The sequence below is a fragment of the Drosophila albomicans genome, chromosome 2R (assembly GCF_009650485.2).
Source record: "Drosophila albomicans strain 15112-1751.03 chromosome 2R, ASM965048v2, whole genome shotgun sequence".
Lineage (NCBI taxonomy): Eukaryota > Metazoa > Arthropoda > Insecta > Diptera > Drosophilidae > Drosophila > Drosophila albomicans.
Window position 1 is genome coordinate 8,821,754 of NC_047631.2, and position 27,307 is coordinate 8,849,060.

Here is a 27,307-nt window from a genome sequence, read left to right on the forward strand (position 1 = left end):
AAAAGTTTGTTGTCATTTTCAAAATCAAGGGTGGAGTACGATGGGCCACAACGGCTTGGCAACCTTCACATAGAAAATCGTTGACAAAGAAAATTATGGAGGCGCGACTTGGAACGTTCTTGAGGGGGGAAAGAGGCGGAAAATAAAAGATTCACATAACTTCAAGTCAAGGTTTACACAATGAAGGTGTAACGTAAGTTGGCTGCTTATATTCAGAAATGTTTTGCGTCAACTATAAACAAACCAATAATTTAAGCACTGCAAACCCATAAATTTAATTTCATTATACTATAAGAACGTTGTGCAGTATAAATGCAAGTAAATGAAGTATCAATAAAAATCGAATACTATAGTACATTTTTGTATAACAATATAAGCACACTACCTAGAACAATTATAATAATTTGAGGATTGGAAAACCATAATGTGAAATAATTACTATTAACTATATGGTGAATTTTTAAACGTTTTAAAAAGTATAGACCTCTCTGTTGTTAAATATTTTAACAACAATATTTGAATTGGAAAAAAATTCGAGTGGATGTATGTTTCTAATATTATCAATAAATTTTACAATTTATTTTAATTTGTAAGAAGCTTTGTTCAATTTGTTTAAAAAGTGAAGAAATATTTCCCAACTACTACTAAATATTTTAAATTGTTAAAAGCTTAAAAACTTAAAAACTTTGTATAAAAAGGGAAGAAATATTTCTCAACTATTACTAAAAATATGTTTTTCTAAGCTCGTAGCAATATCATTTTTTAAATCACTACAAAAACACAATATAACCTCATAATTCAAAAGTTAAAACTTTTTTAAAATAGACTAACGTCAATATACAAACAAATAAATTTTTATTTCTGTGACTTACTTTTATTTTGGGGACCTTAAGAGGAAAAGCTTTGGATTTTAAAAAATAACTAATATTATTATTATTATTTGTCTGTCGTACGTATTCATTTAAAATTATTTCTGAATTTCAAATGAGAACCCATCGAAAACTATGCATTTTCTACATTAAAATTAAAAAAAAACGAAAGGCTTTTAATAATTTATCAAACACATTAAAAGTTTGGATTATTTTGAACTTTAACTCGTTTTAGCCGAGTTAGCAGCGTTAATTGTATAGTTGCCAGTACAACTAATAAAATAATATGGAAAATTGTATTTTCATAAATAAGTAAATATCAGACAAATATAACATACATACACAATCGCTTACAAGTTGACTGTGAGAATATGACGACAGCTGGCAACTGCCGCAGTCCAGCAACAAACTGGAAATGGAACTGCAGCCAGTAGCAACAGCGGCAGCAAATTGACTTTCGCTCAAAGTAAAGGCACTCAACTCAATGGAACTGAAAAGGAGGCGAGTGAGAAATGAGCGAGTGACTATAACTGGCCACTGGAATATGGGGAGGAGACACAAACACGCGCTCATTCACACACACACATACACTCACACACAGGCACACAGTACGTAACTGAGACGGTAGTCGAAAGAATCTCAGCCACAGCAGGCAGGCGAACAACAACAACTATAACAACTACAACGACAGCAACAGGAAAGAGTCAAAGCGTAGCCCAGAGCAACAATAAAAACAAAACCAAGAACAACAGAGAGAAAAAGCAACCACAAAATTTATGAAACACAAAAAAGTGGAGGAAAATAAGAAGAACAAGAAGAAGAAGAGGTTAAAATGTTGCCCAGTCGACAATGGCGACGACGACGGTGATTTGCAGTGGCTCAGCAAAGGAAAGAGAGTGTGAGAGAGAGCGATATGGAGCCGCATTGCTTGCGTGATAGAGAAAGAGAGTGAGCAGAGGGGTGGGGAGGCTAAGGTGGAGAGTTATGACGACAGGGCAAAACAGCAGACGGCGCAAAGACAAGGCAAAGAAGATGGCGATGCACCCGATGGCTTCGGGCGCAAACAGGATAATAAATAATTGCCTGCACTCTGTGGATCTGGCAACATAATTTCTTGTGGCCGGCTGTTTGCCCTGTCAATGCGAATTGTTCTCGTTCTTCTTTTGTAGTTGTTCTCCTGTTGCTGTAGTCTATTGTATCCGGGTGAGATGCTGTCGACAATGATGCACTTGCAGCAGCAGCAGCAGCAACATGTGTTGGAAGCGAGTGCAAGAAGTTAATCCCGACTAAGCAGCGGATGAGGCAACGCCCTCTGGACAATTGCCAAACAATTGACATTGACATTGATGCGCCTTGAGCTCGCCACTCACAGCTGCAGCTGCACAACCTGGGAACTCGGATGGGAACAAACAATGCCTTATTTTTGGGCCATTTAAAGGCTTAGGCAAGGTCAAGCGAAAGTGGAGGATCTGCAACTAGCAACACTGCGGCAACACTGGCCAGGCTAGTTGCGTGATTTACGTAATTATCCACACGATACGAATCGATATCCAACGATCATTCCGTCTATCGATTGATCTGCAGCAACTGCAACAGCAGCAACAGCAACAGCGGAGCAGCAGCAGCAGCATTTCGATCGTGACATTTGATCGACGTTTGCCGCCGCTGCCGTTTTGGGGGCTTGGGAACGATGTGGATACTCGTAAAAGCCATTTACATTGTTGTTTGTTTCTGTTGTTGGCTGTGTAAAATGTTTAAAACGTTGCTACTGGCCTCGCACTAATCAAATAGTAGTTGTGCCAGCAGTCAATCATTCCATTAGAATTCTCAATTCTATAGCTGACAGCTTTACAAATTGCTATTGACAATGTAATTCGAAATTCAGAAGCGATTTTATGTTTAAACGACGCACATATGTACATATGAATATACATACATGCAGACAATACATTTACACACTTAAATAGTATCAGGCTAGTAATACTTTCTGCAGCACGGCAACACTGAATGACTTTTGGTTTAGCTGAATTAATTGTATTCGCCGTGATTATCTTTTCTTTAATTACACGCACATGAAATGTATACAATATATGCATTAACACTTTTTGCACTCTTGTATTCATATTTTCGATGCATTTTATTTTCAATTAATCACACCATCTCAAACTAGATCAAAGTCCTTCTACTATGCTACGCACAACAAACACGCCGCGGCGAAAGCAAAAGCTTTATGAATACCAACTAAGCATGCGAGAACAAAGTGCGAACAGATAAACATAAAAAAGCTTTCAAGCGACGTCACACATGCAGTTTGCGATAGAAAGTGTAAAGCTTTCTTGTTGATTATTGAATTTATAAATATGTATTAATTTTAAATACATTTTCTAAACTATATTAAAAAAAAAAAAAATTAAAAAAGATCTTCAACGCGTTAAATCTTACTTTAACGCTAGGCCCCGGCGAGATTCGAACTCACGATCTCCTGTTTACTAGACAGGCGCTTTAACCAACTAAGCCACGGCGCCCACATGATGCGGTCCCTCACATGTCGCTTTTTCAAGATCGGCGCTCTTCTTATCGAATGCCAAATATAGTTATTGGGAACATAAATAGAACAGAGTAATTCTGATAGTGCTGCTAATTAATAATTAAGTTGATTGATTTTTCGTACGATTCGCTTTCATACTTGAGCATAACAATCTCAGGCAATTAAACCTAAGTGAAGACTTGAGTTTACAACAAATGTACACTTATGTACATTAAGTGTGCAAGTGTGTGTATGTGTGTGTGTGTGCAGTTGGGCAAAGTAATAATTTTTAAAATTTGGCTCAGGCTGCAATTTCTCGCCATGTTTTGCATATTATCAGCTAATTTCGCCTTTCAGATAAGCCAGCAACCTCGTTGCCTTGCCATGAGTGTAATTTATGCCTCGCCATTGTTGGCTTTCGTTAGTTGTTGGTATGCCCTGTAAATTCAAAAGTTATTAATAACTCGGGCATATCACATTTCAGAGAGCTTACGTAGTCAGCTGAATAAAAATTTCACTTTGGACTACAATACCTATTAAAGTAAGCCAATAACTCGAAGGCTTTCCCATATTAAATTTTTTACATTAATTTCAATATGATTTAAAATATAAAATTAATAATATAATTAATAATAATAACATATAATTAATATGTATAATATTATATTATTTATAAAATTAAACTTTAAAAAAAAATATTTAAATTTTCAATACGATTTACTTTGTACAACTTTAAGTAATTTTAAACTTTAATGTAATTTAAGCAAAATAATCGTAATAAATACTCCTACTTCTTTCGTAGTTTTCGAATCTCTGAATAAACTAATATCATAACTTACGGCACTTTATAATTAAAAAAACACACACAACATTTTTTGTGTTATACAATTCATTCAAACAACAAATCATCAAATTCATAAATCAAAAAAATTAAAAAAATCAATCTGCCAAAATGTAGAATTATATTATATTCGATTTAGGACTTTTTAGTATATTGATTTTGAAATATACTAAAAAAGAATAAGATAAGCAATTTTACATTATATAATTTTGATCCATGAAATTATTTTCTAAGATGTGCAAGCCTTATAAAAATTTAATTTTAGCTAGTCGATTGAGTCAATATACTAATAATAATAGTAGAAATATTTCAAGGTAAAATTTACTTCGTTAAATAAAAGAATAACTAATATAGGATAACTTCTAGTTGTTCATATAATATCGAATTGCCATAGTTATTGTTGTTGTAGCTGTTCTTTTGCCACAAATATTTATGCAAATTGCGCGTTGTTGCTGCTGTTGCTGTTGATGGTTGCTGTTGCAGTTGGTGTTTTTGTTGCAGTTGTTGTTGCCATATTTTTTTATTGTCGTTGTTTTCCATGCATTTTCAAATATAATTGCGAGTGCTTTTCTGGCATTTCATTTGAAGTTGAAGAGTTTGCGCTTTTGCGATTTAATCGCATTTAATTGCCACGGCTCGCGGCCTAAGCCAGAGAGCCAGCTAGCGGATTATTGCATGGCCACAAGAAGCGAGGAGGAAGGGAGTAAATGAGGCAGGCGGCAATAGGTGCGGTTGATGTTGATGTTGATGCCAGCAATTGTGGGCAGCTGCATGTTAATTGCATCCAATGCCAAAGTATGTAATAAGTAAGTAAAGACTTGCGTCCTTAGCTCCTTAGCTTCTGCTGCAACCCAAAAGATTTTTCCGCATTAAAATTGTGGAATTTTATTAAAAACGTTGCGTCGCGTCGCGTCGCTGCAATTCGCTTTGCACCTGCCCCATTTAGCGGCAGCCGCGTGTCCTTAGCCCTGGATGAGCAAGGATATGAAATGCAGCGCATGCAGCGTCTACGTTGCATTAAGCATGCAGTTTTATGACGTGTGGCATGCATCCCTCCTAGATCGAATTCTGCTCGTTGGGCGCTCAAAATTAATGACGTTATTTTCGCATTAGGAAGCAGCCATGACACGAGCAGTCATGAGCATTTTGCTAATTGCCGTAATTATAGTATTCAATTTTTGAGGCCAAACTGCAAAGCCCCCTCTGCTCAAGGGTTACTCCGCTGCTTGGTGCCTTGTGCTTGGCCCCAGCTGTAACGTCAACCCTCCAACCCTTTTTATATTTTGCTCAGCGATTAACGATGTCAGATATGCGCGGCAGTTGCAGCGCCTCCAGCTCGACTTGCAATTTTAAGAACGATTATGCTAATTGTAGCAGACAGCTATACGAAGCGATCGGAGTGAAGGGAGAGCGAGTGAAAGGGCAGAGGGCAGGTAATGAAGCCTTGTAAGGAAAGCAACCTGTCAATAGCGAGCGATAACGCAAAAAGCTCGATAAGAGCTATCACAATTTCAGCTTAGCTTAGTTCGATAAGTATGATTGCATTTTTTTCGATATCTATTATGTACATGTTATCGATAAGCTTTCTTGAGTTGAGTTACGCTTATATTATCGATATACTTTCTTCATTGAGCTGAGCGCTCTCATTAACAAATAACTTTCTTTTGCAACTTGCAATTTTGGGCAAGCAATCATCCCTAATGGTAGAGAGTGCTGGAAAATAAATAAAAAGCTAAAAAAGACGCTACAAAAAGGGTCATCTTTGGGGGCACCGCCCAAAAGGAAGGACGCTCTGCAATTTGCTGCAATTAATACAACAAATTTGTATATTATTTAGCTGCCTTTTTTTTTGGACAAGTGCACACAAATTTGCATAACGAATTGCAGCAAACAGCGGCTGGGTCTAAAATATAGAGTATCCCAATCCTCTGTTTTTTGTTTCCCCCGCTGGCCTAAATACGCCGCCAAGCAGCGCCCCGAAAAGCGATAAATTTGCCAGCAGAGAAACGCTCGACATTTATGGCCAAAATAAAAAAATGGCGACCAGCACGCCTCGCCACCCCTCGTCAGCATTTGCAGCCCTGCTAAGTAGCTGCCATTTCGCATGCGCGCGCATTTAAATGCACTTCCGTTTTTTGCTTTTCTTTTTTTTCGCAAATTATTGTTTATGTGTGTGGTTTGTGGTCTATGTGTGTGTGTGTATGTATGTGGAGGGGCGTCTTAACTTTTTACGTTGTTGCAAGCGCTTGCCATAAATTCATAACTTTGTGGAAAATCATAAAAACTGAATTTATGGCTTAATTATATACATATAGATGAGAGAATGTATTAGTATGCAATTGTATGTGTGTGTGTGTGTTAGCCAAGTTGGCAGACTTTTGGCCAGGGCCAAAACAGCTCGATGAGCTGCATTTCTTGTACTTCATTTCACGCTGATGATTAAGTGTCGCACACTCACACTCACATTCACACTGCATTCGCACTCACACTCACTACAATAACAACACCCATTCACTTATTCACTGTCGACTTGGTCTGAACTTTTCGCCTGCATTTATGCTTAAATGCGCTGCAATTGTTCCTAAAATGCAGCCACTGCACGCGATGATGGAAAACTTCAACGATTTTCATTTTTACCATACCATCTACTTATAACTATAAGCTAGAGGGTATAACAAACTTTACAGTTGCAAGCTTGCAACAAATGCAGCATAATAAATCTGTAGTCTAAGCTATAGATATAATATAACGTTCTATAAGGAAGATTACAAATAATGAGTTGCAAAACTTTTTGCTCTTTAAACAAGACTAAATCTTAAAGTAAATTTCATAAAAAAAATGTACAATCTAAGTAAATGTATTGTTATAAGTAAAATAATATTAATATATATTATAATAAAAATAATAATAATATTCATATTCCGAAACGCAACAGTTTTATGAGTAATACAGGGTAGATACCAATCGAGTATGCTTAACTTTAGCCTGCTTTGAAGAACTAATGAAAACTTCAAGAGAATGTGTTAATGAATGCATTAATTACCTATAAACAAAAATATATATAGGATATTTGCTAGTCGAGCACTCTCTATGCAAGAATACACAACTGGAAATTACAATAATTTTGTCGCTTGTTTTTCCAAATCAACTTTTGTATTTGCGGCCCATTTTATTGATTTTTATTTTTATAAGCTTAATAACAAAACAAGAAATTAGGTTAAGAATAAGCGTCAGCTAGGAAGGGAGAAAAGACAGAAGACAGAAATAAATGTAGAATTTCCCACGTTTCAGAACGCGCTCGCAAAAAAAAATAAAGAAAAGATGATATCAAATATGCTGGGTTTGTTTTCCCTTTTGCGAGTCTCGAGGATTCAGGCACCTGGCCAGACAGCTTGTCTATAAAAGCCAAGTTAAGAGCCAACAGGCAAAGCCTAAAGAATTTCTTGCATAAAGCCAATTAAATTAAGAAATCTGATGCAGTGCCAATGATTCTTTCCCTTTTTGCGTTGTTTTAAGAGAGTATTTGAACTTTGTGACAAAGTATGTAACGTAATAAACGAAATGAAGTCAATAAAGTCTATAAAGGCTTATATTGAAATCAGTCACGGAATAATAAAATAAATTTGATGATACTTGGAATCTAGAATCTAAATTTTTATCATAATTTAAACTGATGGAATTGACTTTTATATATAATATATATAATAAAGACAACAATACACACAATTCCGTTTTTTGATTTATTTTAAGTAATTCACATTTTGAAATGTTTGATATTGATTGTAAAATGTTTGGATATTGATCTAAGATGTCGCCTTCTAGGTTATATTTTCAAAATTTTGGGTTCTTGAAGCAAGATTTAAATCTTGAGTTTCAATATTGGGCAATCTAGAATTTTTGTAGATTTTTGATGTTGATTGAAGAATAAACCTTCTTGAATCAATTGTGGCTTCATATAATCTTGATTCAAGTTTTTTTTCTTGATTTTAGCTGGTGTTTTCTTTCTGTGTAGGTTATAGCTAAAGTCAGAAGTTGTGATATATACATTTATGTATATGTGTAATATAAAAAGTCTCAAACTTTGCTGTAATCTCAAATATATACAATATTTATCCAGTTTACTTTTGATATCCGTTTCCTATTCCATATTCCTTATTAGCAGTGTATTTAATCGTCATGTTTTCAAAGATACTATTTCATTGTTTGTTGTGTCTCCTCTTTTGGCAAGACGAAAACGTGAATCACACGAGGTCCCCTTCAGCAATTGGTATTTTACAACAAACAGCGCTTGCGTCCAGCTTATTTAACATAAATCGAATGGGCTACTGAAATACACGTCCAACACTCTGGTGTTAGCTTATCTTCCCAAGTTCCAGGTTCCAGGTCCCTGCGGTCCGTTCGTCCAGAGTCTCCTCCACAGACTGTTCTTCGGGCAATTTTCATTGAGTAAAGCGAAGACCAAACGACCTTTACAATATGGCAGGCAGAGCCAAGTTGGAGACAGCGCAGACAAATCACGACCCGAAAAAAAAGAACAGGCAGAGGGCAACTGTCATTTGCCAAGCAGAGTGCAAAACCAATGCTGGATAACTCAACTGAGTGGCGAGAGGGGAGCAGAAGCGGGGTGACAGTTTCACACCTCAAAAGCCAGAGCTGACCCAACTAATAAGCCAAGCAACTGCAGCTAACAGTGAAGAGACCACGACAACAACAACAACAACAACGATGTCGTCGTCGTCGTCGTCGATGACAAGAGCAACAACAACATGGCATAATAAATAAAAGCCAAGTAGCTGCCTTAGAGTCTGCCTCTGAATCTGGCAAAAAGTTGGGCTGGTCTCACTCAGCCATGTTTACACTTGAACACTTTACACAATAATTGAATTTACGAAAATTTTATTGCTAAAAATGATCACAAATCATGTTCTTACTTACAAACATTGAGTTAGTAAAAATGATCACAAATCAAGTTCTTACTTACAAAAATTTGATTACTAAAAGTGATCACAAATCATGTTCTTACTTATAAAAATTTGATTACTAAGATTGATCACAAATCAAGTTCTATCTTACAAAAATGTTATTACATAAAATAATCACAAGTCAAGTTCTTCCAAAAATATGATCACCAAAATGGTCACAAATCAAGTTCTTACTTTCTATATTAAAAAGTATAAATTTATTTTTAAAAAGTTTGTTAAAGTATTGCAAAAATAATTTAATATCATTAGTAAAACAATTTAATAAATCTTATAAAATTATTAAATAATTCCATTTTATAACTTCATTTCATAATTTGAATACATTTTAGTAAAAGTATTTTCTTAGCAAATATGCCAAATTTATTATATATAAAATTCGCGAGTAAAAATATGTCAATTGTAAGTGTCGTATAAACGAACTTGCTTTGAGTCTGCCTACGAATGCAAGTTGGTACTTGGCCAAGTTGGCTGCAGCGAGTGTTGGCCAAGTTAGCGAATGTTGGCCGGAGGCTGGTCTGTTCTGCGATTTTCACAAGTTGATATCGCAAACACAAAATGTTAATGAGCAATTTCGAGATGGTGCGAAGTGATTTCATTATTTAAACTTCTCTTGTTGCTGTTGTTGTTGTTGTTGTTGCTGTTGTTGTTGTTGTTATTGTCGCTCTGTCTTGGATTCAAGCCATGGAGCAGCGGAGGCTGTTGCTACTTGATTTTAAAGTTGTTGTTGTTGTGGTTGAAACTGCTTCTGCTGCTTGGATTTCTTTTATTATTACGCCTGGTTCATTGGGTAATGAAAGCGAAATAATTTTAATTGGGACCGCTATGGCTTTAATTCTTTCATCGAGGCCAAATTAATTATTTCCTGTCAAATTAGTTTCTTCAAAAATTTGTGTTGCCAATATGAATATGCAACAGACTCCAGAGTGAGCAGCAAGCTGAGCTGCTCGTTGCAAGTGTCACCTGTCGCCTCGGTCCTTGGTTACTTCAAAAAACATTGTTCCGCCGCATAAATTAAGTAAGAGGAAGAGGGAGCAACAACGTTGATCAATTGGCTCGCTTGCATTTGATGATTAAAACATAAATTGCAATGCCAACCCCATTCCACACATGATATCGTGGAGACGTCATATACATAAAATGCATTATCGATGTATGCTGAATATGCAGCACAGTTAAAATGTTAAAAAGGGGTTGCTTGAGTCGCACTAAAATTACACTTAATTAAACAACAAGACATTAGCGTTTTTTTCATTTAAAACTGAAACTGAAAGAACTGAACTCAACCCTTTGCCGAGTGAATAGCGTCAACATTTATTTTTATATCGTATGTTACATACTTACTTTGAAAATGATACGACAGCTGCTGCTGCAACTTCTCACGTTGGCAATGGAAATCGCTAGCATCTATGGATCCTGCAGCGTTACAAGGATCATCATGCGTGTGCCCCGCGATCGTGATGTTGGACTAATCTTTGGTAAGCTTCCTGTAGTAGTTAAGACACTTTTTAGACTTCTCGATTTCTTCACAGATCTGACTGTGTCCAATCCCAAGGCACAAAAGTCCGAAATGTTGGGCTTCACCGTCACTTCCGATGACATTTGCACCTTGAATACATCGAGAGGTGAACAGTTGTTGGCTGGCAGCATTTTTGGCGGCGACTTTGGCTACATCGAACCGGGCAGCAGCATAACCGTCTCCCTGATGTGGCCTACTGTGGTCAGTGCTTACTTCAATTCATCTCAATCCTCTCATTGATTGCTCTTTTCTTCAGTCGCTATACAATCGCGTTGGCAGCTGCCCCATCTTGGTGAGCAGCGTGAATCACAAAAAAGAGGTGAATAGAACGAATCAGATTCTGCACTTTGATACCCGCTTTGAGACATTGGATCCTGGCAATCATTCGTTGCGTCGTCGCAAGGATTTTACCGATTGCAAGAACTGGGATCAAAACTATTTTCGCAATTGCACGCCCCTGAATTGTGAGGAACTTTACTTTGGCAAGCGCAGCTTTTATAATCGCACGAGTGAGCAATGCGAAGCAGTTCCAGCGTGTATCCGCGATGGCATCCAATATGATTTCTATGCCAACGAGTGTGTGGACGTCAATAATTTTATAACTGAGGACGAGATTGATCAGTTGAAACAGGGGAAATTTGATAATAATTATATGGAGCTGCAAGAATATGAAGCGAGCAGAGCGGTAAGTAGCGCCACCTATGGCAATGTGCAGCAAACCGTGTCGCCATCTGCCAGTAGAATGTTGCAACATACCAAAGCAGCCAACTTCACGTAAGAAAACAATGTGCATAGAGCAGCATGATTGCTTTGAATTGAAATAATTTCTCGTGACACACAAGCGGCGCCGTGGCTTAGTTGGTTAAAGCGCCTGTCTAGTAAACAGGAGATCGTGAGTTCGAATCTCGCCGGGGCCTACAGAAACATTTCATGTGTTCTGAAGACTTTTTTTTATTATTCTTTATATTATTTTACAGAATAAACAAATGCAAGAACAAAAAAATACAAACACTGCGCCAAATAGAAGAAAAGAAAACATCAAACAGCAACCACACGAAATAGCAAAGGAATGCAACTTTGAAACAAAACTGTCCCTGATCGATTTCAACAATTGCTTTCAGCACTTAAATAGCCCGAAAACAAGTGAATACATAAAAGTTGATGATTATCGAACGACAGGAAAGAAAGTAAGCAAAAAATCAACGATGACTTCCATATTAAAGAACTTTTATTACGATTGGTATTCGCCATTGAATGCAGAACATGATGACGACAATGAGAATGAAAACGATCTTGAAAATATAGGCGCAAATTCAACAAATTCAAAAGCAGCTGAACCATACTGGGCTAAGATGAGCGATCTTGGACCAATTGGATGGCTAAGTTTGATAATGGAGATGCTGCTCATTGTGAGTTGATGTTAATCACATACATAGGTACAGAAAATATCTGTAAAGAGAATTTTTAATCGGAAATTGTTTCAGATCTCATTGGTCATTGTATTTCAGATTTTAGCCACTGTATTCACCTATACAGTTGTGTGTTTTACCCTCTATTGCGTCATGGAACTTATTGCAATGATGAAACCATACGAAGTGACCAGTGTCCATATTGGTAAAAAGTTGACGCCTCGAAAGAAACGAGAAGAACTAGAAGTTATGACCTCAGCCAGCTTGATGTCCCAGACAAGATGAAAACTCCAATTTAAATATTTTTTCATATTATCTTTTACAATTGACAATGAAAAATTAACAATGAAGAAAAATCTGTTATTTAATGTTTTTTTTCTGCAATTTTTGCAGCATAATAATTTACAAATGATTACTTTTTTTAATTAAATTCCTAGTTGAATTCAACCCTCCAAAAGCTTTTTATTTGGAAGCCCTGGCATCGTCTGCATTGGCGCCCTGGAAATCCAACGTAGCAGCTGATGTGATAAATGACGGAGAAAGTGTAATGTATGTATTTATTCAATATAGAGAATTAGGATTATTATACGTAATAATTTAATTTAGCAAAAACACAAAAAAGTCTGTAAAAATCCATTCACGACATATTCACGACACATTAGCTCACACATTTTTTTTGGTATTATTTAAATGTATTTGTAGCGTTGAGCCCAATAAGCTTTACACCTTTTGTTTAGTATTTTTCTAATTTTTTTCTGTGGTCACGCTGCCAACAACATAGGTCCTCCATAAAAGAGGGATAAATTTTGTTTTAATTAAAATTAGTAGAAATTCCAAATATAGAATAATCATACAACAATCATGTGGTCACCGGATGAGCTGCTCTTTCGAAACTTCCAACAGATACAGAACCTGAAGTTCGACGATGAAAAAATATCCACAACGACCTCCAGAGAACAGGTGAGTAATCCAATTGGTGGCAATCTCAATAAGAGTCAATAACAAAAAATCACTTTTACCGTTGCAGCAAAAAACTGAAGATTCGGTAGAAAAATGCTTTGAGCGTTTCGAGCGACAACAATTTCTAAATCCGCGTCTAACGCAACTGAATCGAATCGAACACCACCAGTACTTGGATTCCATGTTGCGCACAATGCCATCTCACTATCAGTGCCTGGACAGCAGTCGCCCTTGGTGTGTCTATTGGATTCTACAGTCGGCGCAGTTGCTTAGCTTTACGTTCGACGACGAAACACTACGCGGGGTGGTGCAGTTCCTTAGCAAGTAAGTGAAGTAAACATCGATCTAGCATTTAGCTGAATAACTTTCCTTGCAGCTGCCGCGCACCCACGGGTGGATTTGGAGGCGGACCGGGACAATATGCTCATCTGGCGCCCACATATGCGGCCGTTAATAGTCTTTGCATTATTGGCACCGAGGCAGCTTATCAAGCTATCGACAGAGATTCACTTGTTAAATTCTTATTCAGTGTGCGTGATGCAGACGGTTCGTTTCGTCTCCATGTGGATGGCGAAACAGATGTGCGTGGAGCCTACTGTGCAATTGCCGTGGCCAAGTTAGTAAATGTACCTGAGCGAGTGCTGAATGAACTGTTTGCCGGCACCGGTGATTGGATTGCCGGCTGTCAGACATACGAAGGCGGCTTTGGCGGTGCTCCCGATTTAGAAGCCCATGGCGGCTATACGTTTTGTGGCATCGCCAGTTTGGCTTTGCTCAACGAAGCGGATAAATGTGACAAGAAGGCGCTGCTTCAGTGGATACTGCGTCGACAAATGAGCTACGAGGGCGGCTTTCAGGGACGCACCAATAAACTAGTGGATGGCTGCTACTCGTTTTGGGTTGGCGCCACAATTCCCATCACACAAGCAACCTTAGTAGGTGCCGACAAGAGCATGGAGCAGACATTCTTTGACATTGAAGCACTGCAGGAATACATTTTGTTATGTTGTCAGAAAGCAAACGGTGGCCTTATTGACAAACCCGGCAAGTGAGTGCAGCAAATCCTATGTTTACCTTTGCTTTAAATAATTTTTTCTTCTCCATTTTAGACCTCAAGATCTGTATCACACCTGCTATACTTTGAGTGGTGTCTCAATTGCCCAACACTCACAGTCGGCACAGAATCCTCAGGTGCTTGGCGACATGATCAACGAACTATTGCCCACGCATCCGCTGTTCAATATTCCACCGAAGTCTGTGGCGGCAGCATTAAGTTATTTTGCAAATATTTCCACCAACAGAGCACAGGATGGATGATAGATACACATGCATAGTTGTAAATAAAACTTTATTTCTTTTTGAAAATTTGTACACTATTCGACACTAAATTTTTTCAATGCAAATTAAAAGAACTATTTTATTTCATTTTTAAAATGGTTAAGATGGGCGCCAAACCATTCGATGCTTTGCTGAGCAACCCTGTTTATCATGGCTGCATTGTTCGTAATGCATGCGTAAACAGCTGAATGTCAATTATCAGATACCTGTTGCATTTAAGCGTCAATTTATTAAACTCTTCATGTTTTCCAGCCATAAACATTTAAAACGCAAAACACCGGAAGGCGGTATTGATAGGCGTGCTTTTATTGGGCATCTGGTTGACGAGTATTACACATCAACCAACGTTGGTAAGCAAATAAATCAGTAAACAGCTGACACAGCTAAATGTAAACAATCACAACTTTCAATAGAGGCCTTAGAACAAGTCACCGCTAATTTGGCCAATTTTGCCTACGATCCCATTAATTGGCCACATTTGCATGCCGCCGATGCATTAGATGTCTTTGTAGCATCCTTGGACACCCAAAACCCAAATTTGCAGTTGCACGCAGTGGCGGCATTGTGTAATTTCTGCTTAGGTAAGTTTTTTAAATAAATTTAAAGGATTTGCGTAACGTTTCCCACCATCTTGATAGATACACAAGCTGCTCGCTTTATACTAGAAAATATCGCTATAATCAGAAGCTTATTTCTACGAACAGAGCACACGGAAATTGTACTGCATTCCTTGGCACTTCACTATCAACTACTCAGTGCTGAATTGACCACAAAACAAGAGCTCATTACTCCAGACTTGCTGCAGCGCGTGCAGCATTGGCGTCAGGAATCAAAAGACGCCCGCATTGTGAAACTCTGCCAAGTATTCCTAGAAGATTTTGGCACTCGCATTGAAGTGACACAGCTAGAAAATGCTGCTCCAACAACTGCGCCGTCAGCTGAGCAGTCAAGCGAAACTGCAGAAGGTCGAAGTGATAAAACGCTTTACGCAGCAGGATCTTGAGACATTTTCTCAATTTACCGGTGACTTTAACCACATTCACACCACCCAGTTGCCGGTGTCGGAACGTCGAGTGCACGGCGCTTTATTAAACGCTGTAGTAGCTGGAATAATTGGCACAAAGCTTCCGGGACCTGGAACTGTTGTGCTGGAACAGCATTTCAAATTCCTCAAACCTTGCCGCCTTGAAACGGACACCGTGATTACAGTGCGCCTACTGAAGGCTCGCAAGATATCCAGCGTGGAGTACGAGTGTCGACAACACGATGATGTTGTGTTTGCAGGCACTGCCAAATTATTAACGAAAATATAGTTACGTTTATATTATAGAATTTTGTTTATTATGTCTATTTCTTGGAAGCACGTTTGCCTTCGCCCTTCTTGGGCGGCGCCTTGCCGCGCAGCTTGCGCAGTCGTTTCATCTCCTCCTTGAAGTCCTGATGCTCATCACGGAACAAGCCATAATCGCGTAGATTCTTCATGAGAAGATGCGTCTCCACGTGACGCGGATACCAGTTGACAACATAATCCCGCTTCTGTATGGGCTCCTCAGAGAACATGCGAACAACCTGACAAATGTCATATCATTAATATTGTGGTTTAATCAAGTACAACATTTGTCACTTTACCTTCATTGACTTGTCGTTTGTTGTGCGCGCCACTTCGCCAAATATCCGATTCGACAGATAATTCATGCGGCGTGCATATTGTGTGCCGAGCTTAATGAGCTCGCTGTATTTATACGATGACATTTTCAGTCAGTAAAATTAAATGCTTAAAATATAGTTTTAAGCAAAATGTTGGGGTTATGTCACTGCAGCCGCAACACAAAAATCAGCTGTGCACTACCAACAATGCGTTATCGATAATTTGTTCAGTCGGTGTCGATTCGTGTCTTATAATCGAAATCTGTTCAAATCGGCTATCGAAATAATCGACAAATCGCCATGTGCGTCAAGATGTGCGTCAAGATAGCTCCGCAACTTTAGCGTCACATATCGATAAAAAAATATCGGCTAAAAAAAACTTTTTATTTTCGTCTTTTTACGTGATATTTAAACTAAAATTAAAAAAAGTTTAAATGCAAAACAATAGAAAATTAAATTATCTTTCTATTAAATCCATGTTCGTCAAATTTCATGCAGTATTTGTGCACTAAAATCGTGATTGAAAAATTGGGGTAGCAACATTTTTGCAAATATCTCGGCTTTGACAAATTATAGAGTATGTTCTGCTCACTAACCATATGTAGATGCTTCAGCCAGTAAAATTTTTTGTATCATCAAAAACAGTATTATTGCAACCCCAGTCCAGTGGTGTCATTTTTTCTAAGCAAAAAAAGCTGTATTGTATGGTTATAGCCTCTTTCCACCTCACTCAGTTTTTCTACGTTTTTTAAAGTCCCGTTTCGGGGTTTCCATCTGCACGAACCGAAAAATATGGGCAACGGTAAATTTCTCAATATGGCCGCTCTGAAATATCAGCTGTTCAAATGTAAACACGAGTTGGCGAACATTTCAAAAAAAAGCACGCGCATTTGAAAATGGAAAATTTTATTAAATTGCAGAATTTTTATGAGGATTTTAACGAAGTGGAGGGAAAATTAGCGAAGTATAGAGTATAGGCCATTGCTGGCAGCAATGTAATATTTACATAAATACATTTACTTTTTAGCATCGGCATGGGTGTTTTTAGGAGCGCGATGTTCCTGGAAACAACGAATCATTTTTTGAAGATAATTTTCGAATTAATAGGGAGGAGTTTGGCATCCTTGTGGAGCGCCTTTGTGGATTGGCCAAAAAAGGCACTACATTTCTCCTTCCATAACTCGAACAACATAGCCTTGTGGATGCCACTCCACGATATTGACGGCTTTCGAGTTTTTTGGCTCATCTAAAATATAAAAAATTTGCTTTAAAAAGCAAAATAAAATTTTTATTTTTCTATTTTCATACCTTGGCGCACTTTAATGTCAGCTGTTTTGTTAGTGGTGAGCTCTTTTTCGTTGTCATATCGATCAAAATATCGCATAATTACCCAAAAAGTGCGTTCGCTATTTCTACGTAGCTCGCGAACGTAGAAAAACCGACTTTTTTTTCTTATGGGTTTTTACATGGGGCGAACGTAACATTCGGCCTGAACGTGAAAAAACCAAAGAAAACCAAAGAAAACCGTGCGGTGGAAAGAGGCTATTAGTGATACAGCACTATTCCGTTATGTTCCAGAGTTGCCACCAAGTTCATAAAGAATGGCCCAACTTTCGGCCGTAACACGTGTTGCCACCATGGTAATATTAGTTTGGCAATAATCACAAAAATTGAATTTTCCCGAAAACGGCTTGAACGATTTGAACAAAACAAAAAGCAAAATGTTTGTCTATTTGATTCGAATAGAATGAAATAGCGCGACATGGCCAATAAGTTGGGGATATATATGGGTAATAAATATGATAAATAGATATGTGCATGATCGCCATTTTTTAAATTTGGCAACGTTTTGACTACTTTAGGTAACGCGCAAAAATTCAAAAATGTGTACTATTCTACTAAAATGCGATTTTCTCGAAAACGAATAGCACGATTTGAATAAAACAAATTGTAAAGCATTCGAATTTCTTATGTTTATATTATAGCAATGCGTAAGAGCGTATAATCGAAAAATGTAAATGTTATTTTGAATTTTCTCGGAAACTATGATAATTTGCTATGTAGTATATATTGGGAAATGATACATATGTTAATTATCTATTTTTTAAAGTATTGACCAATTATGTACATAGTCAAAATGTTGAATAATCTGCAAAACAAAAATTCGACGCTAACTTTGTACTAGCTTCGCAGATGTTAAGCGTTGCCATGCCAAATTTAAATTTATTTGTAATTTTCGCAATAATCACAAAAATTGAATTTTCCCGAAAACGGCTTAACCGACTTTAATAAATCAAAAAGCAAAATATTTGTCTATTTGATTCGAATAGAATGAAATAGCGCGACATGGCCTACAAGTTCTGCAAATATTAATAATAATTTGATGATAGCGTTTTGCCGCTAACAGTGATCAAGTAAACTGCAAAATTACGATTTAAATAAGAATATTTAATTGCGTATATTTATTAATTATAACAAAGTAATATATATATAAATAGAGTATTTAAATGTAATTTTAAATTATAGTAATATTTGTTTCATTTAGTTATTTTCTGCAAGTATTTGAAGTCCCGCCAAAGTCCAAATGGTGTTATTTAACACTGACTGGTTCCACGCTGGTTCCAGTGATTTGATGCACCTGCGAAATGAACTTGTTTTAGCGGGTTAGGAAAAGGTCAATTTTCTCAAAAACAGATTGTTGGATTTCAACCAAAATTGCTATATATCTTCCTTATAGTTGTATCTATGAAAGTATAATGTGCGCTATGGCCGACAAGAAAGTCAAAAAAAAGTTACGGTCATTAATCGGCAGCATTATTTTTTTGTGCTCATTTTGTATGGGGCTGGAGCTGAGGTTATCGTACTTTTCCTGAAATATCTCAAAAACGAAAAGTTTTAAAATTATGAATTTTTGAGGGTATATTTATAAAACAATACTCTATAACTTGTCATAAGCCGATTTGGCCGATAACTCGTCAAAGCCGAGATATTTGCAAAAATGTTGCTACCCCAATTTTTCAATCACGATTTTAGTGCACAAATACTGCATGAAATTTGACAAACATGAATTTAATAGAAAGATAATTTAATTTTCTATTGTTTTGCATTTAAACTTTTTTAATTTTAGTTTAAATATCACGTAAAAAGACGAAAATGAAAAGTTTGTTTTAGCCGATATTTTTTTATCGATATGTGACGCTAAAGTTGCGGAGCTATCTTGACGCACATCAAATCGCCATATCTCAAATTTTAAATTTGGGTTTTAATGTTGTAAATACTCAGCTACTTTCAATTTGAACATCAAACTCAACAGATTTTAATTTTTACTTTTTAATTCGCAATTAACAGACAAATTCTAAACTCAGCAATTCCAAAATGAGAATTAATCAGACTTACTTTAATTTTTGACCGTTACTATACTATTCAAATAAAAATGTTTGTACGAAAATCTTATTTTTAAATTCGTCAAATCAACGTTTATTGCTAAATGAAAACTAAAAGTAACATTAGTTGGAATAACACAATTTTAGCGACAATTAAACTTTAAAATTATGCACATATAGTTACAACGTCATCGCAATACTAAGTTCAGTTAATTATAATTTAAACAGTTTCAATTGTGCCCCTGCCTTTTCGTCTATTCTCCGTAGCTCCATCACCATCATTGCCTATAAACGAAGTCTCCTCGGAACTTTGCACTGGCAGCACTTCTCTGGCAATAGCTACGCCTCCATTCAAGGGGCTCAATAAAGCATTCGTGCCGCCAATCAGCAATGAGGGTTCACGCGGTGAGGCGCTGTGCACTGATATCTGATCGTAGTGCAGCATGCGAGAGGGCGTATGCGAACGGGAGGAAGGCGAAGGATTGCCTAAAACGCTGCTGCGTGAATGTGGACTGTTATTGCGCGAATGCTGAAAATCTTCCAGCGGAATTTCCTCCGAGCTGCAAAACGAAGAATTAGTAATGAAAAAGGTATTTCGTAACGTGAATTGTTATAAATTACCGTGGTCTCGGCATCCTTGGGCTACCCTCGCGGGATCGATTGCCGGAACTGCGCGCCTGTGAATTCTCACGCGACTGCGAAGAGCTGTGACTGCCGCCACTCATGCTTGGCGAACGATCGCGATCCAAGTTGTCTGGGCGTAGACTTGATGGGGAACTGGCTCCAGTAATGGGACTACGACGTCGTGAGCGTCCTCCTCCCTCGTTCCGCAGGCTACAAATATTGACAAAAGTTAGATTCTTAATTTTTTGATTAATAATTATGATATTACCCCTCTAAGGATCGATTCTGTGCCATCTGGGTGCGGCTTACACCAGCGCTATTATTGCTGCGCAACACTGCAGCAAATCCTGGCACGCGATTTGCCGTCAAGCCTCCCCTCTGCACGAGCCGCGTGTTGCCGCCACTGTGTGAGCTTGTGCCACCGACTGGATATAAAGGGGAATCCATTTGGCCGGGAATTTCTATTAACTGGGCTATTTGATACATTTTCTTTTGTCGCGCCTTGCTGCGTCCCTTTGTCAGCCGCTGCTTGGCTGCCATGCAGCGTATGTGATCATCAAACAGAAATTTGGCCGAGAGCAAAGGCGTGCGATTGTGTGTGACACCGCCACGATGTACAGTGATGTGCAGGCATCGAGAATCGTCTTTATCGCCCTGCACTTCTACGTCCTGCAGGAAACCAACAAACTTGGCAACGCCCCAACCCAGCAGCTTGGCATCGGGCTCCACCAGTATCAGCTGGAGCGCATCGATGACCAGAAAGCGTCGTTGCTTTGCATTGTCCTTTGACACCACAGTGCAAGCAATCAGGTCGCTATTATCTGCAATAATGTAAACAACATGTTGAGTTTGGTTTGCAAATGCAATGCTGTGGTTTACTCACTCAGATCAAGGACATTGTCCACCTGCACCAGATTCACAACATTCGTCAGCGGCAGTAGCGACTCTTTTTCGTTCAAGAACTTTTGGCATGTGCGCCGCAACAAAAAATAGACGCGTATGGCACGACGCGCCTTCTCCACCTCGCCGCACGGCAGACGACGCGTGAAACCGATGCCCGTCAACGGCGTCCCTGTCGGCGGCAGCAAAATCGTCGAGTCCATGCAGAGAAACTCAACGTTGAGCTGCGCTTTGCGCATCTCGTTGTATTCGTCTTCAAACAGATCAAGAAATATATCTTCCGACTTGTAAAAGTTGCGCAGTACAACCATCGACTGATTGCGTGCTCCAAAGAGTAATCCTTGCTGTGTAGACGTTATGCAGGGCGCCTCATCAGCAGCAGATTTGGTAAAGGTGAGCAATAGCTCTAGAGCAATCTCCACAGTGATCAAACGAATGCGACAAGCTGCAAAAACAAATCGATATTTAAGAAAAGCTATCTTAAGAGCGATTAGCGTCTCCTACCTGGTTGACTCGACATCGTAATGATGTTGAGAAGATGCTCAATGAGCGCTGTGCGATAGCTAAACGAGCCATGCATCGACTTGGACAGTACTTGCTCGAACCACTCGTTCTTCATGCCTGCGGAATAAATGAATAAATGTGAGTAGAGTCTTTGCAGAGACTTGTTTTAGATTAGTATGGAAAGGTTAAGTAGTTACATACCATCTGATTATAATGTACACACACATTTATTAATATGGACAAAAGACCAAGCGTTAAAATGAGAGCGTGAAATGTGAGAGAGACAGAGGAGAGCAGAGTTAGCTTGGATAATCGAGCTGAATCTGGCGCATGGCGATGAATCTTTAATGTTAGTTAGCACACGATCCCAAGAACTTACCTCGATTGTGCGACATGGCATAGATGAGGCACAGCGATAACAACGCCAAATAATCATTCTCTGTGCAATCGAGCGCTTGGAGCACAGTGTCCAGAAACGGTTTGGCCAACTCTGCGTAGCCCTGCTGCGCTGTTGTTGAGGTCGTCTGCTGAAGTCGCTGCTTCTCCTCGTCGGTAATGTTGCGCAGTCTTGTGGCTGCCGCCTCAGCAACGGTTTCAATGTGCCTGTTGATCGGCGATGCTGATGTGGCTGGCGTTGATTCAACGCCGCTATCTTCGCTAACCGCATCAGTACCAGAACTTGCGCTTGTGCTTTGCGTGTGGCCAATCACCGTGTCCAGCGCCTGTTCAAGACTCTCATGTGGCTCCCCAAAGCCAGGCACAACCACCTCGCGATGCTCGACATACGAGTTGAGTATCTCGGCCGCACCCTCCTTGAAAACGCTGTGATCTCCATTGAGTATCACCCAGGCCAAAGCATGAACCAGCGGCGCATGTGTTACGACCAGAAAAACTAGCGATAGAAGGTAGAGTGCGACAATAGAACTCACTCGTGGATTGTGCATCTCCTGGATATCAATATCCACATTGCGATTCAAAACAGCAGCTAAATTCTGTGTGACGACGGCGAGGGAGGGCGGAGGAGGCGCTGGTGTCAGCGAAAATATATACAAAGGTACAAAAAGCTTATGCAGTAGATGTTCAGTGAGCACAGCATTCAGATCCTTGATGTCCAACAGCAATATATCACTCAAGTAATGCAAATGATCGAGATGTTCGGCCACCAAATTTGATAGCTTTTGGTTCGACTGGTGACTGCAAAAAGTACAGGAAAATATGTTAAGATGTATATTAAGAAAGATGATCACTACTGACTCGATATCTGTGCGCACACAGGTGTCCAGCTCCAGGATGTGTTTGCCAATGAACCAGACCAAGTTGCTGAAATACGGTGCAGCAGTTCTGCAAGAAGAGATGCGATTGTAAATTAAATATATAAAGATCTAACTATTCTACTCACTTATCGCGAATAAAACGCAACATGCTATCATTTTGCACCTTGTAGACGTTTAAGGATATTGTGCGCACCGCAATACGCACCATGGACTCCGGATGGTTGAAGAATTTTATTGCCTCCGTGTAGAGTGGAAAGTCATTCGTGTGCTGCACAAGAAAATTAAATAAATACGTTTTTAATAAGTAAATGTATATGTATAAAAAGGATCTTGCTACTTAAAATCATTAATGACACGAACCAATCGTAGCATTCAAAAATATTCTAACATTATTTCAACTTTCTTTGCAATTAACAACAATAAGAACGCACCTCATTGTAGAAAAAGTGTATAGTGTGTGTGTTCAGCTTAAGACTCAATGTCTTCAGGAAGAGTATGTAATAGCCCATAACATCCTCGTCTGAGAAATCGAACTTGTGCACCATAATGGAGTTGACATGGTTATTGCTCAGCAAGTAATCTACAAAATAAGAGGCACTATTATACTACAACATTATAAACAAATCCTTTAAGCCTACACAAGGAAGTCTCATTGCGTATGTTCTCGAAGAGTATGTTAAGAGTCTGCAGCAGCTGAACGCAAACAAAACTGGAACCGCCGCTCTTCTGACGCATAATGTGCAGGAAATACGAAAGCATATTCTTCTCCAAGAAGAAACTAGAAAACAATGCAGAATGACATCATTTGATTATTGTAATTATGCGAACAAAAGACTTACTCAAAGACCAGCGAATCATGTTGATCGCCCCAGATGAGTATCTCGGCAATGCAGCGCAGTGATTCAACCAGCAGCCCACGATTGCTTTCCGATACTGTGGTGTTCTTCTCCAAAATGCTATACAGGTACTTCAGGTGCTCCAACGACAGACGATTTTTGGGGCGTCCACCCCAAGGGCCGCCGAACCAGCTTCGACTGCGAAACATAATTATGGGTGCTAATAATAGCTATGCAATTGATTTACTAATTTATTATTTCACAGCGTCATAACACAACACAAAAGACTTTCCAATACGACGTTGTCATTGGCACTTGAGGAGTTCGGCAGATTTTCACCGCACAACTCACAATGAGTAGCCCCAAAATTGCAAATGTTTTGTAAGTTGCAACGATGTGAATTTTGTAATTTTGCAAAAAAGTAAAATAATTATCCCAATTTTCTATAAACGAACTCTGCTTCTTCTTTTTAAGTTTTCGTCACAGCGAAGACAGCAGGTGTCAAAGCCAGCTGTTTTGTGCGCGTGTCAGGTCACACTGACTGCAGGTTCACACACAGAATGGTCGGTCACACTGCAGCAACTCCAACCCAATCAGCTGATTCGTCCCACTCAACAAAAACACATTCAACAAGCATTTTAAATGTTTTCTTTCATCTCCAAAATTGCTCAGCATTTAACAAACATCACGACGTTACTGCATTCCATATTAACTATTATTCTTCTGATTAAAATTAATGGAATATGAACCAGAATTGGGATCCTGTTGCATTTGAAAATTCGCAGTGGACAAACCAAATGGTTTCAATATCATGTTGCCCAAATCCTTTAGGCTCGACATCATTTCGGTTTTGAGCTTCTCATTGCGCTCATTGATCAGAGGTGGTAGTCGCATTTTTGCTTCACGAGCTTCCCGCTGTCCTGGATCAATTTCATAGACGCTCTTATAATCCGTCAAAGCTTCGTCCAGTCTATCTTCACCTTCATAAAGCTTTGCGCGCCTATTTCAAAGATTACGGTTATTACTTTGAATTAATAAATTAGTTAATACACATACCTTAATAACGCCCGCACATATTCAGGATAGAGTTCAATGGCTTTGGTGCAATCGTCAATGGCCGATTTATTCGATGACAGCTTCATTTTGGCTGCAGCCCGATTGCCAAATAACACGGCACGTTCTTTGCTGTTTGCTGAAGGACAAATGTTGAGTGCTTCTGTATAAACTTCCACAGCGCGCAACGCCTCCTCATTCTTAAAGAATTCATTTCCCTCCAGCTTTAGTTTCGCTGCCTTTTCTTTATTCGCTTCCAACGCCTCGGAACTCAAACCTTTTTCTTGTTCCTGTAATTCTTCAATGCTTAACTCGCCATCGGGTTGTAAAATTTCCTTTTTATCGTCGTCGTCGACGTCACTTTTGCCACCAGCAGCACCCTCCTCATCATCGTCATCCGCGTCTAGTCGTAAATCGCTATTCTTCTTTATGATGTCCTCGATTAATTTCTCATTTTCTGACGCTGTTGTTGAAACTTTTTCTACGGATGGATTTGGTTCGCTGAGCGCATCATGGAACTCGTCTTCGCTACTTGTTTTTTCTGTCATGCTGTGTAGACTTTATACAATTTCACAATGCTTTTTCCGAAATGTTTAATCGGCTGTCTGTGATGATTCGTATTATTTATTGTGCGTCTGCAGTGCAGGTTAACTCTTCTTTCTTTAATTTTGGCAGTCAGGTCACCCTAAAAGCTGGCGCTGATTGTCGTGCTGCCTAAAATGCAGTCACACCGCAACAGAGTTGCCAAGGCGTCGGGGAAAAAAATATTATTTATAAAAACAAACACTATTTATAAGAGTCCAATACGTTGTCATAGCTATTGGAGGACTGTTTCATAGTATTTTTACTGTATTTAATTTTATACTTCAATTCGTATGCAAAATAGCCGTTACTTTTTTCAATTCCGTTTTTTTTTCTGAAGTGAAATCAAGTGGTAATTCTTGTATTTTCTGTATTTTGTTTGGTATATCCTCTAACGTATATTGTAGAAATGTTGTTATGGTCACACAACTCTGACGATGGGCGACACCGATCAACTGGATAATCCAATTGTTTTGGATATTGCCGCCTATACGTTGACTGAGTATGTTGCAGCCAAGACACTGGAAAGCAATCTTGAAGTGGTCTTTACCGATGCAAAACAGGTATGTGTTGCCATGTACCTTAAAATACCCATTGTAGAGCTTTAAATGTTGCAGTCTAAGCCATGTGCTCAACCAGACTACGATGAGAAGTTAAAGTTTCCATTCGTACGTGATAATTACAAACCCACAGCTGTGCACATAATCGATGCCCAAGAACTCGTGTCCGCCGATGCAGCTACAGAAACCAAACGTGTAGTGGAGTTAACACTAGACTTGACACCGCTGGCTGAGCTGAACTACGATCCCGGTGATACACTGGCCGTGTTGCCCTGCAATAATTCCAATGTGGTAGCGAAGCTACTGCAGCGCCTCAACTTGACTGAGCAAGCGGACATCACTTGTTATGTTCGATTAGTTCCCAACTGTACCAAGAAGACTGCTAAAGTGCCCGTTTATGTACCAACATCAGCGACTCCTCGTGAGATCTTCACCTTCTATCTTAATCTCCATGGAGTGCCGCAGAAGCAGTTCCTCAGTGCGTTGGCCAATTGTACCAGCGATGTCAAGGAACGTGCTTTTCTGAACAGTCTTTCCGCCAAACAAGGCGTCGCTCATTACCAATCTCTAATTTTGGAGCGCGGCCTATGCTTGATGCAGCTGCTCGACATTTGCGGGAGCTGCATGCCAACACTAGCGTTGCTAGTGGAGCATTTGCCGCGCCTGCTGCCACGTCCTTATTCTATAGCCAACAGTCCTCTCGAATACACAAAGCAACTGAGGATCATTTACTCAATTCTTGACAAGAAACCTGGTGTAACAACTAGCATGCTGGACGTAAAACTGTCTCTAGTCAAAGAGCAGCAAGTGGCCAATTTGTTTGTGTATCCACGCACACAGAACAGCTTTCGATTCACAGCTGCCGAGCTACCAGGCAATCAAATTCTAATAGCAGTTGGCACAGCGCTTGCTCCATTCCTTGGATTTTTGGCTCACAAGGAGCTTAGTGAGTCAAAGAGCACTGGACAAACTTGGCTTTATGTGGGAGCTAAAACACCGCAAGCTGTTCTAAAGCAACAGCAACTAAGCCACTGGGAAGCAACTTCAGTGTTGCAACGTTTACGCGTTTGTTATTCTCGAACTTCAACGGGCGATGAACCAAAATATGTACAGGACTTGCTCGAAAAAGATGCAGCGGAACTTGTTGATCTGCTACAGCAACCATCGACCGTGATGTACATTTGTGCGGATGGCGCGAAAATATCCAAGTCCATCGAGGAGACTGTGAGAGGCTGTCTGCAACGTGTCCTGCAACTGGATGAGAGGGCGGCGTTGGAAAAGATAAAGGAGCTGCGTTCGCTGGGCAAATATCGCGAAGATATTTGGCTATAGACACTGACAAATTGCTTACCATATTGTAGATAAACATATTTTTTACGTTGTCTTCAAAGAAATCGAAATTCACCAGTTTGGTGGCATTCCTATCTTATACTTTCGAAATGTACCACTTTTGGTATAAATATACCAACCATGGTACAAATGTACCACTTTTTAAACCAATA

The 27,307-nt window shown here is 39.1% G+C and overlaps 7 protein-coding genes and 2 non-coding genes across 14 annotated transcripts; 5 read left to right on the forward strand and 4 right to left on the reverse strand.

The window, feature by feature from the left end:
• Positions 1 to 3,320: 3,320 nt before the first annotated feature.
• Positions 3,321 to 3,394, reverse strand: Trnat-agu (transfer RNA threonine (anticodon AGU)). Its single transcript has one exon. It is a non-coding gene; the product is annotated as a tRNA-Thr (tRNA).
• A 7,147-nt stretch (positions 3,395 to 10,541) lies between these two features.
• Positions 10,542 to 12,486, forward strand: LOC117574916 (uncharacterized). 5 transcript variants are annotated; one of them, XM_034258963.2, is made up of 5 exons: positions 10,542 to 10,694; positions 10,749 to 10,936; positions 10,992 to 11,420; positions 11,713 to 12,144; positions 12,220 to 12,486. In XM_034258963.2, exons 1-5 carry the CDS (start codon positions 10,568 to 10,570, stop codon positions 12,427 to 12,429), a joined length of 1,386 nt encoding a protein of 461 aa, XP_034114854.2. In that variant the 5' UTR covers positions 10,542 to 10,567; the 3' UTR covers positions 12,430 to 12,486. The 5 variants fall into 5 exon arrangements, with proteins under 5 accessions (XP_034114854.2, XP_051862670.1, XP_034114855.2 ...); XM_052006710.1 differs by having other exon boundaries at positions 12,244 to 12,486; XM_034258964.2 differs by having other exon boundaries at positions 11,713 to 12,171; positions 12,244 to 12,371.
• Trnat-agu (transfer RNA threonine (anticodon AGU)) lies at positions 11,579 to 11,652 on the forward strand. The gene has a single exon. It is a non-coding gene; the product is annotated as a tRNA-Thr (tRNA).
• Positions 12,487 to 12,876: 390 nt separating the features above from the next.
• LOC117574917 (protein farnesyltransferase subunit beta) lies at positions 12,877 to 14,507 on the forward strand. The gene is made up of 4 exons (XM_034258967.2): positions 12,877 to 13,104; positions 13,172 to 13,428; positions 13,481 to 14,152; positions 14,214 to 14,507. The coding sequence occupies exons 1-4, from the start codon at positions 13,006 to 13,008 to the stop codon at positions 14,419 to 14,421; spliced, it is 1,236 nt and encodes a 411-aa protein (XP_034114858.1). The 5' UTR covers positions 12,877 to 13,005; the 3' UTR covers positions 14,422 to 14,507.
• A 122-nt stretch (positions 14,508 to 14,629) lies between these two features.
• Positions 14,630 to 15,768, forward strand: LOC117574920 (uncharacterized). Its single transcript, XM_034258969.2, has 4 exons — positions 14,630 to 14,792; positions 14,856 to 15,023; positions 15,081 to 15,289; positions 15,381 to 15,768. The coding sequence occupies exons 1-4, from the start codon at positions 14,684 to 14,686 to the stop codon at positions 15,753 to 15,755; spliced, it is 861 nt and encodes a 286-aa protein (XP_034114860.1). The 5' UTR covers positions 14,630 to 14,683; the 3' UTR covers positions 15,756 to 15,768.
• On the reverse strand, positions 15,756 to 16,296 carry LOC117574918 (28S ribosomal protein S33, mitochondrial). The gene is made up of 2 exons (XM_034258968.2): positions 16,072 to 16,296; positions 15,756 to 16,011 (listed from the first exon to the last, which is right to left on the reverse strand). The coding sequence occupies exons 1-2, from the start codon at positions 16,192 to 16,194 to the stop codon at positions 15,790 to 15,792; spliced, it is 345 nt and encodes a 114-aa protein (XP_034114859.1). The 5' UTR covers positions 16,195 to 16,296; the 3' UTR covers positions 15,756 to 15,789.
• Positions 16,297 to 19,595: 3,299 nt separating this feature from the next.
• On the reverse strand, positions 19,596 to 24,148 carry LOC117576334 (protein CLEC16A homolog). Of its 2 annotated transcripts, XM_034261008.2 has the most exons (11): positions 23,614 to 24,148; positions 23,413 to 23,552; positions 23,206 to 23,354; positions 22,900 to 23,042; positions 22,755 to 22,841; positions 21,880 to 22,694; positions 21,501 to 21,617; positions 20,980 to 21,441; positions 20,365 to 20,917; positions 20,094 to 20,306; positions 19,596 to 20,032 (listed from the first exon to the last, which is right to left on the reverse strand). In XM_034261008.2, exons 1-11 carry the CDS (start codon positions 23,817 to 23,819, stop codon positions 19,693 to 19,695), a joined length of 3,225 nt encoding a protein of 1,074 aa, XP_034116899.2. In that variant the 5' UTR covers positions 23,820 to 24,148; the 3' UTR covers positions 19,596 to 19,692. The 2 variants fall into 2 exon arrangements, with proteins under 2 accessions (XP_034116899.2, XP_051864199.1); XM_052008239.1 differs by lacking the exons at positions 21,880 to 22,694; positions 22,755 to 22,841; positions 22,900 to 23,042; ... (1 more) ...; positions 23,413 to 23,552; positions 23,614 to 24,148 and adding an exon at positions 21,702 to 21,720.
• Positions 24,149 to 24,242: 94 nt separating this feature from the next.
• Positions 24,243 to 25,348, reverse strand: LOC117576340 (tetratricopeptide repeat protein 1). The gene is made up of 2 exons (XM_034261015.2): positions 24,667 to 25,348; positions 24,243 to 24,610 (listed from the first exon to the last, which is right to left on the reverse strand). The coding sequence occupies exons 1-2, from the start codon at positions 25,209 to 25,211 to the stop codon at positions 24,319 to 24,321; spliced, it is 837 nt and encodes a 278-aa protein (XP_034116906.1). The 5' UTR covers positions 25,212 to 25,348; the 3' UTR covers positions 24,243 to 24,318.
• Positions 25,349 to 25,654: 306 nt separating this feature from the next.
• On the forward strand, positions 25,655 to 27,188 carry LOC117576337 (methionine synthase reductase). Its single transcript, XM_034261011.2, has 2 exons — positions 25,655 to 25,808; positions 25,863 to 27,188. The coding sequence occupies exons 1-2, from the start codon at positions 25,683 to 25,685 to the stop codon at positions 27,135 to 27,137; spliced, it is 1,401 nt and encodes a 466-aa protein (XP_034116902.1). The 5' UTR covers positions 25,655 to 25,682; the 3' UTR covers positions 27,138 to 27,188.
• Positions 27,189 to 27,307: the final 119 nt, after the last annotated feature.